The sequence below is a fragment of the Neoarius graeffei genome, chromosome 28 (assembly GCF_027579695.1).
Source record: "Neoarius graeffei isolate fNeoGra1 chromosome 28, fNeoGra1.pri, whole genome shotgun sequence".
In the NCBI taxonomy this organism is placed as follows: Eukaryota; Metazoa; Chordata; class Actinopteri; order Siluriformes; family Ariidae; genus Neoarius; species Neoarius graeffei.
This window is the reverse complement of record NC_083596.1, coordinates 4,524,913-4,540,312: the sequence shown is the minus strand read 5'-3', so window position 1 is coordinate 4,540,312 and position 15,400 is coordinate 4,524,913. Positions and strand designations below refer to the sequence as shown.

Below are 15,400 nucleotides of genomic sequence, written 5' to 3'. Positions count from 1 at the left end.
GCGGAAGCATATTGAGGTATATAAATGTTTTATTCCAAGAGGAAGCTTGCAATGAGGTTGTCTGGGCTTTTAGCGCTAGCGATAATGTTAGAATAGCTATGCAGTCTGGTTAGTCAAATGACTTTCTATGGATTTGCCCGCCAAGTTGCCGTAGCCTTGTCCATGGCTAACATTAACACATAGCTAGTTAACTTGGACACTGTTAGTAGTTAGCATGTAAAAACGGAGTTATGCTAACATGAATTACGTTATCTGATCTGAAGTCCTTTCAGAAATATGTTTCAGCATAATCTCGCCAAATAAACAATGTAGAAATCTTTCTTTTCTAGTAACATGAGTTACCCAATATGATTGAGTTTAAAAAGCGTTTGTCAGGTGGAATTTCACTGACTAGCTAGCTTAACGTTAAACCACCATGACGCACAGCATACATTCATTTTGAGAATTCACAAAATAATCCAGTCGGCTGCTTCAGAGGCATGAGGTTTTACAAGCGTTGTGGCAAGAATACAACAATGCGTTGACAGAAAATGCACTTTTAATACTTAAGTGTTTTTAAAAGCAAGTACTTCAGTAATTTAAGTTAAATACAAATTTGACTGGACAACTTTCACTTGTATCAGAGTAACATTTGACCAGCGGGATCTGTACTTTGACTTAAGGAATGAAGTTGGGTTCTTCGTCCACCTCTGCATTTCTCATGAGCCACCTTTGGCAAAATAATTTACATCAACAAATGCAGTTGGCTAAGATTTAACTCCAGAAGCCAAGCTCGTGGGTGGCACGGTGGTGTAGTGGTTAGTGCTGTCACCTCACAGCAAGAAGGTCCTGGGTTCGAGCCCCGGGGCCGGCGAGGGCCTTTCTGTGCGGAGTTTGCATGTTCTCCCCGTGTCCGCGTGGGTTTCCTCCGGGTGCTCCGGTTTCCCCCACAGTCCAAAGACATGCAGGTTAGGTTAACTGGTGACTCTAAATTGAGCGTAGGTGTGAATGTGAGTGTGAATGGTTGTCTGTGTCTATGTGTCAGCCCTGTGATGACCTGGCGACTTGTCCAGGGTGAACCCCGCCTTTCGCCCGTAGTCAGCTGGGATAGGCTCCAGCTTGCCTGCGACCCTGTAGAACAGGATAAAGCGGCTAGAGATAATGAGATTAGATGAGCCAAGCTCGTTTAAAAACAAACAAAATTAGAGTTGCTGACGTACAGCCATTTTGTTTCATCTCTGCTCTTTTATTATTCAAGTCCAGTCAAACACTGGGTTCACATCTGGACAGCTGTCGTCCAGTCGACGACCCTTGCTCTCGATTGTTTATTTAAGCACGCCGCACCGTTTCAACCACAGCGTCCTAAAGCGTTTTCTCCACCACGCTATACATCTAACATTGGCCAGGACAGTGCACAGGTGCTGCAGTCACCGTCTGTCCTTTTCAATGTGTGTGGAGAAAAGATCAAGCGAGGCAGATAGAAAGACTCGACAAATGAAAGCTTCCATCTCGTCCTTTTTTTATCTTAGCTCTGCCTTCCTCAATGCTCCTCCATTCCAGGGGTAATAAATCATGTTGGAGCTTACAGATTGGGGCCTCATCTCGGAGCCGAGTTCAGTTAAACATGCCGCTTTTCCAGCGCTCACAGAGGCTGCTTCTAATGCGAGCGTCTTTCCTTTTCTCTCACAAGAAAGAAAGAGTTCACTCAAAGAACCGACGACAGCTTTAAAGAAATCATACCTCTGTTTTCTTCTTGAAACAGCCAATCCTTGCATATGTGATCCATTCATACAGTAGGTTCTCTGTTCGTTCTCAGTTTCCCATAAGAAACTTCATGCTGCAGGTCGCCTTTTACTGAAACCGACGCCTGGATCGGACTCACAGATGCCGAACGGTACCAGCGGACGCTCAACCCTGCTTTGCAGAAGCAGACTTTTAAACCACTTGTAAGCCTGCATCATAGATTTTCAATCTTTTTCACACAGCCTGCCAAAGTGAGCTGTAAATATTCATCGATTTTTTTTTTCCTTTTCTGCCAAAATAAACCACACTTCAGCATCAGATATATTTAGGTTTGAGGATAAAACTACAGGAAAATACAAATCCAGAAAATGAGACAAATCGGTGCTTTGCTCAAGGGTACTTCAGCCATTCCCGCTGGTCCAGGGAATCAAACTGGCAACCTTTTGGTCCCAAATCTGCTTCTCTAACCATTAGGCCACAGCTTCCTCCATTCCCTGATTTCCATGTGTGATTGAAAACGTACATGGATTATACCGTTTAATTTTTATGTGATTTTTGCACACGGTTCATTTATTTTGATCTAAGACACGCACAATTTCAGGGCATGAACGATCAAAACACATTTTCCCATGCGTTCACTTTCAGGCCATGTGAATTAGGTCGTGAAATGAACAGCACTTCACCTCAGCTCATGCTTTGCGAAATTAAAAAATAAACCCAGTGAAAATAGCAAATGCATTCAAACTAGATTCACTTTGCAAACAAGACCTTTACAAACAAGAGCTGGTAATCCTGAGTGGCGTGTCAGCCCAGGTGACCCATTTCCACCTGTCTGCTACTGAAACCTCTAATCCTTTTGGCAGATAACGTTTCCTGCAGATAGGAGACATATTTTCATTATTTCAGTCCCTCGTGTTCGTTTGCCTCCGAGGCTGAGGCTGAACGCAACCAGGTTTCAGGATACACGGGGACCCTCCGGCCCGAGGAAGGTCTGGGTAAATTAGCCACCAGTGTTCACCTGTACACTGACATCCATCTCTGGAGCTGGGAAAGCAGAGCAGAGCAGAGCAGAGCAGACTCGATGCTCGGCCAAATGAGAGGACAGAGAGCAGTGACTCAAATCCAGGCAGCTGTCGTTAATGAGAGAAAGCAAGTGATTTGTGGGCCGCCATGCCAGCCTCTTCTCTCTGCTCGGCCAGCACTTTACACACAGCCAGAGAGGCATTTAACACAAGAGCCTCATTCTGCTATGGCCAGTGCCTATTTGCCTATTACACTAACTTTAAGCGCATGAATTGCCACTCTGTAAATTTGCACTCGACTTAGCACCCTCTGTGAACGTGCATCGAACTTTATGACTCAAAAGTTCTTGATCTCATCAACTAGATCAATCCAGCTCATCTTTTGCCCTTTTTTTGGCACCGTATTTTTTTGGCACTCGCATACAGCACTGTGCAAAAGTCTTAAACACCCATTTTTTTTCATACAAACTTTGTTACTTTACTATTTTATGACTTCGACATTATCGAGTCAGTACAAAAACAATTGGTTTGTTTTCCAGCACAGAATTAAACAGGAAAAAAAAAAAAAGTTTGTATCTCAGCAGCATATTCCATAAGAGAGCACTTTTCAGATTAAAAAAAAGAAAACATAATGAAGGCTGCTGGGTTTTGGTGCAAAATTAAAGGTAGACTGCTTTTCAGATTTTTCAAGTGCAGGTCATAAAAAGAATTATCCCTGACACACAATAATTTTTCTTTCGTGGACCAAAAGCAACTGAATTCGAATTGCAGACTTCCGATTTTTTAAAATAAATTCATTAATTGTTCTATCTCCACATGGCCCGAAATTCTCCGCTATTTTTTCCTGCTTCACCATGACCCAATACAAGATACTACGTCATGCATCCCATGGTGGGCTTTCCGCGTTCACGCAAGGCACTGAGGGCTACAAATTTGAAACAGGAGAGAAAAATGGAGGATGTGAGTGTGCGAATGAAACGTGAAAGAGCGACTACAGTAACGGAAAGAAAGCGAGAAGAAAAGACGTTATGTTCTATACGAAGGAAAGGAAACGCAGGACCAAACTAATAAATATGGGCGCTCAGCGAGCACCTCGGTGTGATCAGCTGTTCGTTTAGCGACAGAATGATGGAACTGTCAGTGCACGCTCAAAGGGAAACCTGTAGATGGCAGTAATGCAACACTGTGGATGCCAGCTGCTGTAAAACCCAAAAGAAGAAGAAGAAGGTAAACCTGCGCATGCGCACACGGACTTCCTCTGTCTGCTTGACTGCGCGAAGCGAGCGATTTCATGCACATTATTTGCTTTAATCCCCTCAAATTAAATAACTTCCCAGCCACAGAATGGCCTGATATTTTGTGAGATATTACAGAAATAAACATATATCTCACAATGACCACATTTCAGACGGAACTAAATTTCACCCGTTTTATGAAATCAAAAGCCCATCTGGGGTGGCACAGTGGTGTAGTGGTTAGCGCTGTCGCCTCACAGCAAGAAGGTCCGGGTTCGAGCCCCGTGGCCAGCGAGGGCCTTTCTGTGTGGAGTTTGCATGTTCTCCCCGTGTCCGCGTGGGTTTCCTCCGGGTGCTCCGGTTTCCCCTACAGTCCAAAGACATGCAGGTTAGGTTAACTGGTGACTCTAAATTGAGCGTAGGTGTGAATGTGAGTGTGAATGGTTGTCTGTGTCTATGTGTCAGCCCTGTGATGACCTGGCGACTTGTCCAGGGTGTACCCCGCCTTTCGCCCGTAGTCAGCTGGGATAGGCTCCAGCTTGCCTGCGACCCTGTAGAACAGGATAAAGCAGCTACAGATAATGAGATGAGATGAGATGAAAGGCTGCCTAGCTTTAAGAAGCGAGTGTGACAGTCAAAGTGTCCAGAAGAACTGTGGCTGGTTGTGGAAGTTGCTCAGTAAAACCTACAGTTCATTTCTGCATAAAACTGCACTCACTGGACCTGAGACTTATTTATTAAAAGCAAAGAGTTGTCTCACACCAAATATTGGTTTTCATTTACTATGGCTTACTGCCTCCTGTTTATAGTCGCATCTCATTATCTCTAGCCACTTTATCCTGTTCTACAGTGCGCACATTTCACTCGCATTTGCGAGCAAATTTTTCGTCATGCGAACGACGAAAAAAAACCACGCGCATTCGTGCGAGGGCTTCTTGCGGCCGACAATTTAGGAAAGCGCTGAGCACAGACGCGACGAGTTTAACATTCTAAAATTTATCAAACGTTAAACTGCAAAGTATGTAAATCCAGCGCTGGATAGCCTACCGAATATAGTTAACCCCACCGACAGTAGTCAGAGGGGTTATTATTTTCACCTGCGTCAGTCTGTGTGTGTGTGTATCTGTCTGTCTGTCTGTCTGTGTGTCTGCAAGATATCTCAAGAACCAATGGATCGATTTGGACCAAATTTTGTACGTGTTGCCAATCACCCAGGAAGGAAACCATTAAATTTTGGAGGTCAAAGGTCAAAGGTCAAGGTCATGGCAGAACTTCGAAATTTTCGCCCAATGTATTTTAATAGGGAAAAGGCGGGGTTTGCACTCGTTAGAGTGTCCCTGTCTAGTTATTGTTGCAAGTGTGTGTGTTCAGTGTTGTGTACGTGCATGTGTGTGTGTGTGTGTTCTGCCTGCGCCCTGCTCCCTGTCTGTAGTTGCGTGCATTGCCTCTGTCTTGCACTGCGGTGGTTCCCATGGCAGCCAGGGGGGGTTGAAAAAGTTACATTTTTTTTTGCCGTTCTGCCTCATCTTTCTGTGATTGCCCCTCTTTCCCACGGTTGTATGTTGTGGGTGTGGCATTAGGTGGGAAAAGTGCTTTTTAGGGATTCATCAGATCATTCAACAGAGAGATAACTGAGCTGGTTCGGACCGAGCTGAGAAATATATTCGCTATGCAGAGAATAACGGCGTTTTTTAAAAGCAATGATGATGGAAACAAGAATAAAAGAACGGACGAGGAAGAAAGTGTAGTGAAGAAAGCTAGAACGACGGGAGAAGGTGCGGGAAAATTATACAATGAGATGGAAAGCACACACCCCAGTGCAAACATTTAGATGGGAACATACCGTACAACACAGCAGAAAAACAAATAATATACAGTATATACAAATGGTGCACGTCACAACACAGCAGAAAAACAAAGAATATATACACACAACTGGGCGTGTTGAGTTGCAGATGTTAATTGCACATTAGTTATAGAAACTCAGTTCAGCTACAAAACTCAGGATATTGCACTGTATTTGGTATTGCATTGTATTGGGTATGGATGTAAAAGTGTAGAAATATAAAATATACAAAAGCTATAAAAACTAAAACGTTGCTCTGTGAGGTTGCACGGTGATAAGTATTGCACTGTATCAGGTAAGTGTGAGAATATTGTCCTTTTAGGTCCTTGTTGGTGCATTGTTGCACCTGCCAGATGTGGCATCAGTCAGTGCATGTAATTAGCCTTTTTCACATTACGTCACTTGCAGAAGAACCTCACATCCGTTTTCAGCCTTTTGAATGGAAGAAGAGGCGGCATGCTAATCTGCTGACTAACAAGTAGCAACCATAGAAAGTCAGTAAACTTCCTTTCCAAAACAAGGCAGATAGGTGACTGGAATGGTCGCTAACAATACGTAATGATAAACAACAATGCGCAATATTATTATCAATCTTATCTGTGAATGATGCAGTTTTGTTAACATATGTTGCCGCCGTATACCTCTTCTTCCATTCAAAAGGCTGAAAGCGGATAGGAGTTCCCCTGCAAGTGACGTAATGTGAAAAAGGCTAATTGTTCAAGGTGGTTATGGCCTGTGGGAAAAAAAAAACTGTTTTTGAGTCTGTTGGTCCTTGCTTTGATGCACCTGTAACGCCTGCCTGAGGGCAGCAAGTCAAAGAACTCAGAGCCAGGGTGGGAGCTGTCCTTGATGCTGTTGTTAGCTCTGCTGAGCTCTGCTCTCTGTTTAATTACTGTTTGTTCATTCATTCAGTTGTTCGTTATTCATTTGTTTTTTCATTTGTTCATTCGTTCATTCTCAACTGAATTTTGCGTTTTATGTGTTGGTGTGTCTAAGGTTTGCGCTGCAATAAACCTTGAAAATGAAAACCTGCTTGTGCTTGTGCCCCAATTTTTTTCCCTGTGCTCCTAAAATTTTTAACTTAGGAGCACGTGTGCTCCTGAAAAAAAAAAGTTAGTGTAGAGCCCTGACAGGGTCGCAGGCAAGCTGGAGCCTATCCCAGCTGACTACGGGCGAAAGGCGGGGTACACCCTGGACAAGTCGCCAGGTCATCACAGGGCTGACACAGACACAGACAACCATTCACATCTACGGTCAATTTAGAGTCACCAGTTAACCTAACCTTCATGTCTTTGGACTGTGGGGGAAACCAGAGCACCCGGAGGAAACCCACGCAGACAACATGCAAACTCCGCACAGAAAGGCCCTCGCCAGCCATGGGGCTCGAACCTGGACCTTCTTGCTGTGAGGCGACAGTGCTAACCACTACACCACCGTGCCACCCCTGTTTATAGTATTTTCTTTAAATGCTGAAACATTTAATTTCATTATCTTTAAGCCATTTTTGGACTTTGGAACAGTACTGTAAACTTCACATAAACACATGCAACTGAGTACGACGAGAAAAGAATGTCGTGTTATACCCGGAAATTTTAAACAAATACAATGAATGCATGAATGAATAAATGTTCACAACCTTCACTTCATGTGACAATTTTATGTGAAACAACACGTGACCGGTCTAAAAGCCACACTTTCTCTACCTGCATATCAATTTATTTTAATGAAATACTGAAAACTATATAACTATTTGGTTTTCATTCCATTAAAGTTCCACCAAAACTATTTTGCGAAATTTGATGGAGGGGACGGGACACCCCCTGAGGCGTTTTTCATTTTGTGGTACTGTCCTTGAACCGTTACATCCTGCACGAACATCCCATTCACAAGGGATTTAATTATCGAAATCACTACAGGCTACAGCTCAGTACATGTACACATGTCCCTGAACCCTGCAAAATCGTTTTGCCAATGCATGAGTGCTGACCAAGATAGAGTTTAAGTAGTCAGTGATGCACATACTATTAATAATCAAACTGAGTTCACCCTGAATATGCTGAATAATTAACCAGCTGGTTTCAAATCCAGTGTCGAAAAGCACTGCAATTAAAATCAGCTTCTCCAAAGAGCACACTGTATGCAGTACACGCTTTACTGGCACAACATCAGTGTTCCTGGAGGGGTAAGAATTAGTTCCAGCGACAGTTAATCCCTTTCCATCTTGGTTGGTGGCTGTGACGTCCATGGCTGTGACTCATCTCCAGTACCAATTTTTAAGTCTTTGGTTCTTGGTCAGTGCCAGTTTTTAAGGGTCTGATTCTTGGCTATTCCTGGTCTCTTGTTCGGTCTCTGTATCAAAAACTCTGATTCTTGGTTAGTCCCAATATTTACAACTCTCATTCTTGGTTAGTACCAATCTTTAATGCTCTGATTCAAAGTTAGTCTTGATCTTTAAAGCTCTGCTTCTTGGTTATTCACAATCTTTGACTGAACTCTTTGATTTTTGATCAGTCCCAGTCTCAAAGGATTTAATTCTTGGATAGTCCCAGTTTTTAAAGGGTCCAATTCTTGGCTATTCCCAGGTTCTTGATTAGTCTCAGTCTCAAAAGCTTTGATTCTTGGTTCATCCCACTATTCAAGACTCTCACTCTTGGTTCGCGTCAAATTTGCTTTGATTCAACGTTAGTCCTAATCATTAACGCTCTGATTTTTGGTTAGTTTTAGTCTCTAAGGTTCAGATTGTTGGTTCGTCATAATTCTCATGTAGTTCCAATCTTTAAGATTTACACTCTTGGTGAGTCCTGGTCTCAAAGGCGCCGACTCTAGATTAGTCCCAATCTGTGAGGATCAGACTCTTGATTAGTCCCAATATTTACCTCCGCCAAGGAGGTTATGTTTTCGGTAGCGTTGGTTGGTTGGTTGGTTTGTTTGTTGGTTGGTTTGTCTGTTAGCAGCAGTACGGAAAAAGTTATGAACGGATCGCTCTGAAATTTTTTCCAGGGGTGTGGCTGGGCACAAGTAACAATCCATTAAATTTTGGCGGTGATCCGGATCACCATCTGGATCCTGGAATTTTTTTAAGGATTCTTGGTGGAGGTCTGCGCTCTCCGAGTGCTTTTCTAGTTAAGTCTCAGATTGTCAGTTAGCCATATTTTTCAGGCTGTGATACTTGGTTAGTCCCAAGTCTCTTGATTAATCCCACTCTCTATAGATCAGACTGTTGGTTTGCCCCAGACTTTAATGCTTTGACTCTTGGTTAGGTTGACTCTTTCAGGCCCTGATTCTTGTTAAGGTTTAACCGTTAAGGCTCTGGTTCTTGGTCAGTCAGTCCCAATTTTTAAACCCATAATTCTTGATACATCCCAGCCACTAAGGATCATACCCTTGCTTCATTCCAGTCATCAAGGCCCTGATTCTTGGTTAGTCTTAATTTTTAAGGTTCTGGTTCTCAGTTAGTCCATGCATTTAAGGATCAGACTCATGGCAAGTCTCAAACTTAAATGCCCTGACTTGCATTTAGTCCAAATCTTTAAGGGTCAGATTCTTGGTTGGTCCAAATCTTTTAGGCCCTGATTCTTGTTAAGGCTTAACCTTTAAGGCTCTGGTTCTTGGTCAGTCCCAATTTTTAAACCCATAATTCTTGATTCATCCCAGTCACTAAGGATCGTACTCTTACTTCATCCAAATAATCAAGGCCCTGATTCTTGGTTAGCGTTCATTTTTAAGGTTCTGATTCTCAGCTAGTCCCTACATTTAAGGATCAGACTCTTTGTTAGCTCTAACATTAAATGCCCTGGCTTGCATTTAGTCCAAATCTTTTCAGGTCAGATTCTTGGTTTTTAGGCTCTGGTTTGTGGTTTTGTCTCATTATTTAGGGTTCTGATTCTTGTATAATCCCAATCTATAACGATCAGACTCGGTCAGTCCCAATATTTACTGGTTCTTGATTAATCCTGGTCTCAGTTAGTCGAAATTTGTAAGGCTCTCATTTTTGTTCAGTCCCAATCTCTAATTCTTTGACTCTTGGTTAGTTTCAGTCTCTAAAGGTCTGGTTCTTGTTCACTTTTTTTTTAATGTTTCTGCTTCTTGGTTAGTGAATAGCTTCTTGCCTCTGATTCTTGGTCATCACCAGTGTCTCAGGATCTGACTCTTGGTTAATCCCAATCTTTAAAGCTAAGACTTTTGTCTGGTGTTTGTCTTTATACATCTGATTGCTGGTTCGTCCTAGGATTGAGCTCATACTTGGTCTTCACAGACAGGGAACGTCTTGAACTTAGATTTGCCGGGTATGATAGGTTGGTCATGATTTCCATTGCCTTTTCTTCATCCTTGATGAATACAGGTGTGTGATGGGTCTGTTCTAGCAGGAAATGATTTTCTCCATACAGTGCACAATGCGATGCAATTTCCTCCTGGAATGTACTGATTCAGATCTGAATGAAACAGGAAAAATGGATCTGATGACTGACTCTGTTATGATTGTGAAGATTTGTTATTTATTTATTTTCAGGGGTCATATTTGGTGCATGGTGCTCATACAGGGACAACATGAATCCCTGTTATGCATTCTATCCCTCTGGACTGGTATTGAAAGGAGCTCGCTGCCTCGAGTTAATACCGTTGCAGTTTTTTGAATCTACTCCCATGAGGACTCGACACTTCTATCCTGACATATGGTCTTTTGTACAGTAGTTTCCTTTAGATATTGCTTTTTTCGCAAAAATCACATGATATAATAATAAACTTCCATATAGTTTCCAACACTATACACATTGTTCCCAGTCCTGTCTTTTCAAAATGCATCGGACATCAAAACCACCACAGGCCACAGGAAGTTGCCTCGAAGCACACAACTACACAGCACGGCTTCAATCGCTGATGTACTGACTCAAGACTTTTTTTTTTCCCCCCAAAGCATGCAAGATAATGTCAGTCAGCATAAATAAATTTGTAGCTTGTTCTCGGACAATGACGTTAACAAGTTTCAAGCAATTTGGATAACTGTACCAGCTCAGGGAGCAGATTAATTGGCAAATTATCAAATGTTTGTTGTTGTGCAAAAGTGTATTATGGTACAAATTCAACACCAAACTGCAGCAGTTATGAAAGAAGCAGCACTCCAAGCAATGATATTATTAATTAATGACGAACTATACACCAGCTGAGAAACGCATTAGCTGACTGCCTCGACCTGTAGGCACAAAAGTAAATAATTAGAGGCTTCCGACAGACTAAAGATCCATAAGTATTGGCTTTTATTACAAAATCAAAAAACTGCTTATAGTTTCTTATATAGTTTCTACAGATGGAAAATCAATGTGTCGGGATGAACAGGAGTCTACAGCCAGGAGCTGAACCCCTGCATCTGACCCGTCATAGACCATATCACTCACACACACACACACACACACACACACACACACACGGTTCCTCTTATTGCATAGGATAACAGCGTCATCCTCATGAAGCAACATTTATTAAAAAGGTTTACCCGAAAACATACACAGCATTGACTGACACTGGAGACTCCTTCCATAAATCACTGATTAGACACGATTTTTAAAACGTCATGAACGAGCCATCACTATAGGAATGGTAACGTATTAGTGCAAGCGCATTAACACACTACTGTCAGAGCTGCTTTTATAGAAAAGGAATCCACTTTACAAGATATTATTGTATGATTGCAATATTGTCATAAACAAATAAACAAACAAACAAACCATTTGTACGAGCATGTGTTTCCTAGATTTTTAAAACTAAGCAAGCAAAAGGAAAAAAAAAAACTTTGCTGTTAATAAAGTGGGACTGTCTAAAATGAAGACAGTTTGGAAAAGATAATAATAATAATAATAATAATAATTATTATTATTATTATTATTATTATTATTATTATTATGTTTTGTTTTTTTTTTCAGAGAAAATCTAATTTGTTCTTTTGCTCCAAATGGATCAGCCTGTCCAAGTGTGTCGTGGCTGTGGTGATAATTGTGCATCTTCTTGCAGAAAGCTACTGAAGAAGAAGAAGAAGTGTTGGAGATGAGGAGGTCCGAGCAGCGCACGAGCAGTAATGGAAATACAGATGTGGGACAGGGAGGGATGGAGGGATGGAGGGACCTGGAAGATCAGCAGCATCACCAGGTCCAACACACACACACACACACACGCGCGCGCGCGCTTCTCCTTATCCCTTCATTCACTCAACTCTCTCAATCGTTTCTTCTGTATCTCTCGGTTGCACGCGCACTGTGGTTCCCAGCACACGGTGCGTTTCCGCGTCCCGTGAACGTGAACAGAAGCGCACCAAACTCCTTCACTGCATCCCTCGCTTCACACACACACACACACACACACACACAGACTAAACAAACAAATAAGCAGTGAAGGAGTGGAACGGAACGGAGCGGAACGGAACGGAATGAGCAGCGCAGCCTCACCGAGAGTGAAGTAGGGCAGCGCGGTGTTCTCCAGATCGTCCAGCACCGACACGGCTCCCGGTACGTCGCTCCGCACGAACAGTAAGAGTCGCGAGTCCGCCGCGCCCGCGCTCCCGGAACCCACACTCAGCTCGCTCTCGCGCAGCACGGGCAGCGTGGACACCGTCACCGTTTTGACCTCGCACGCGCCTGCGTTCTTCTCTCCGCCGGGCTTCGGTCCTCCGGCCGCCGCGGTTCCGGTTCCTGTCACTGTCCCGGTGAGGAACTCCTCCAGCGAGAGGAGGATGAGGAGAGAGGCGAGGAGGAGGACGAGCCGCGCCGCGCGCCGCGCCATTCCCCCGGTCCCCGTGGCTTCTCGCTCTCGCGCGCTCTCTCGCTTTTCCCCTTTTTTTTTTTTTTTCCGTTTTGAGCGGAGCGCGCGGAGGCTGCGCGCGCGTTTATAAAGCGGTTGCGTGTGGGCGCGCGGGGGCGCGCGACTCAACTCCGACCGGGAATGGAAACGGCGGGGCGCAGGTGAACTGGGGCTCGCGCGCTCATTAACCAATAGGAATCCCATCCGGTCCGGTGCTGAGTATAATAATAATAATAATAATAATAATAATAATAATAATAATAATTGTTTGTTTCCTAAAGACACTTTTGACTGATGCATTTTTAACCGCAGAGGTCAATGGATTGGACAGAGCATGGGGGATTGATTGATTGATTGATTGATTGATTGATTGATTGATTGATTGATTGATTGATTGATTGGTTAGTTTACTGGTGGATGGATGTGTGGATGAATTAATAAATGGATAGGATAGAGCATGAATGAATGAATGGATGGATTAATTTATGAATGGATGAATGAATTGATGGATGAATGAATGGATGGATGGATGAATGAATGCATGAATGGATAAATGGATGGGTGGGTGGGTAGGTGGATGAATGAATGAATGAATGAATGAATGAATGAATGAATTGGTGGGTGGGTGGATGGATGGATGGATGAATGAATTGATGGGTGGGTGGATGGATGAATGAATGGATGGGTGGATGAATTGATGGGTGGGTGGATGAATGACTGAATGAATTGATGGGTGGGTGGATGAATGAATGGATGGGTGGATGAATTGATGGGTGGGTGGATGAATGACTGAATGAATTGATGGGTGGGTGGGTGGATGAATGAATGGATGGGTGGATGAATTGATGGGTGAGTGGATGAATGACTGAATGAATTGATAGGTGGGTGGGTGGATGAATGAATGAATGAATGAATGAATTAATGGGTGGATGGATGAATGAATGAATTGATGGGCGGGCGGGTGGGTGGATGAATGAATGGATGGGTGGATGAATTGATGGGTGGGTGGATGAATGACTGAATGAATTGATGGGTGGGTGGATGGATGAATGAATGAATTAATTAGTGGATGGATGGATGGATGGATGGATGGATGGATGAAAATTAATTGATGGATGGATTAATCCCACAGTGTCAATAGGCAATGAAACTATTTGAATTGTAATTTATCCCCCTCTCCAATAACACAATCATTCACCTTGATCTCTCTCACACACACAGCACACCACTGTGGCCCATGTCTTTCTCCCAGTCACACTTCTTTTTTTTTCTTTATTTTATTCCAGCATTAATAGATAGATAGATAGATAGATAGATAGATAGATAGATAGATAGATAGATAGATAGATAGATAGATAGATTCATCATAGTCAAAAACACTTTATTCAGCTTCGTGTGGTTGCATCACAAACTCCTTCATGCATATTATAAAAGTGACTCGTTTCAGGCATCGCTGTGTAACACCAACTCCACAGCATGAACTTTTGTAATTGTGGTTTCGTCCCAATAACATCATCATCATCCCTGAGAGCGATTCCTGTGTCCTTCTTCCTGATTACAAGATCTGCTTAAAATGCCATCTGCCTGTCAAAACAGATGTGGCTCCTATCAAACACACACTCCCTGAGGAACAGTCCCTGCAGCGTCTGCAGGTTCTCCTCTCTCTCTCTGTGTGTGTGTGTGTGTGTGTGTGTGTGTGCGCATGTTACTGAACGTCCTACCTTGAGCAGGGTGTTCCACTGTAAACTAAAACAGAGAGTGTGCACAATTTTCAAACTGCTGATGCAATCAAAAAAGAAGAAGAAGAAGACAGATGTGGATTAAAAAATATTCACACCGTGTAGTCCACACATACTTTATACCCTAGTAAAGCAAATGCGCACACACACACACACACACACACACACACACACACACACACACACACACACAGAAAGTTCTTTATATTCTGTAGTACACAGTAACACTTGTTCAGTAACACACCCTGAACTATGAAGTGTTTTATTCCTCTGATACCACAGCAATAATAAAGAATAACAAGTCATAGTTTTTATCCACTTGTAGTTACACATAACACTGTGGAACATCTGTGAAACAAGCCACTTCCTGTTATCGCTGATGTTACAGCACCTATGAACAGTCGTTCCTTCAGCAGCCTCTCTTCTGTTCTCTCTTAAAGACAAAATACTCCAGTTGTAACGTTACAAAGGAGAAACAAACACAAAATGTCGGCTTTTTTCTCCAGAAGAATCGGCGGAAAATTTACGAAGTGCTGACACTGGAGACTCCTTCCATAACTGTTCAGTAAACATCTCCTTCGGAAAAAAATTCACAGGTTATGATCAGGGTTCACAGTGAGCGAGCTGTTACTATAGAAACGATATGAACACATTCATGTAAACCTGTGATTTTCAGCTGCACTACTCACTATTCATGACTCACTCATCACTACTCACTAGTCCCTATTCACTAGTCCATAGTCACTACTCACTTGTCCCTACTCACTATTCACTTGTCCCTAGTCACTACTCACTAGTCCCTACTCACTCATCCCATCCCCCAGTCTCTACTCACTATTCACTAGTCTCTAGTCACTACTCACTCTTCCCTTCTCACTAGTCCCTACTCACTATTCACTAGTCCCTAGTCGCTACTCACTCGTCCCTACTCACTATTCACTAGTCCCTAGTCACTACCCACTCATCCCTAGTCACTACTCACTCGTCCCTTCTCACTAGTCCCTACTCACTATTCACTAGTCCCTAGTCACTACTCACTCGTCCCTT

General features: G+C 43.0%; 1 protein-coding gene across 1 annotated transcript in view; it reads right to left on the bottom strand.

The window, feature by feature from the left end:
* The window catches only part of LOC132875498 (astrotactin-2-like), a 908,673-nt gene extending 896,077 nt beyond the window's left edge, over positions 1-12,596 (bottom strand). The window contains exon 1 of the mRNA XM_060912306.1: positions 12,263-12,596. Coding sequence (XP_060768289.1) covers positions 12,263-12,596 — 334 coding nt within the window. The remainder of the gene's footprint in view (positions 1-12,262) is intronic.
* Between the last annotated feature and the right edge of the window lie 2,804 nt (positions 12,597-15,400).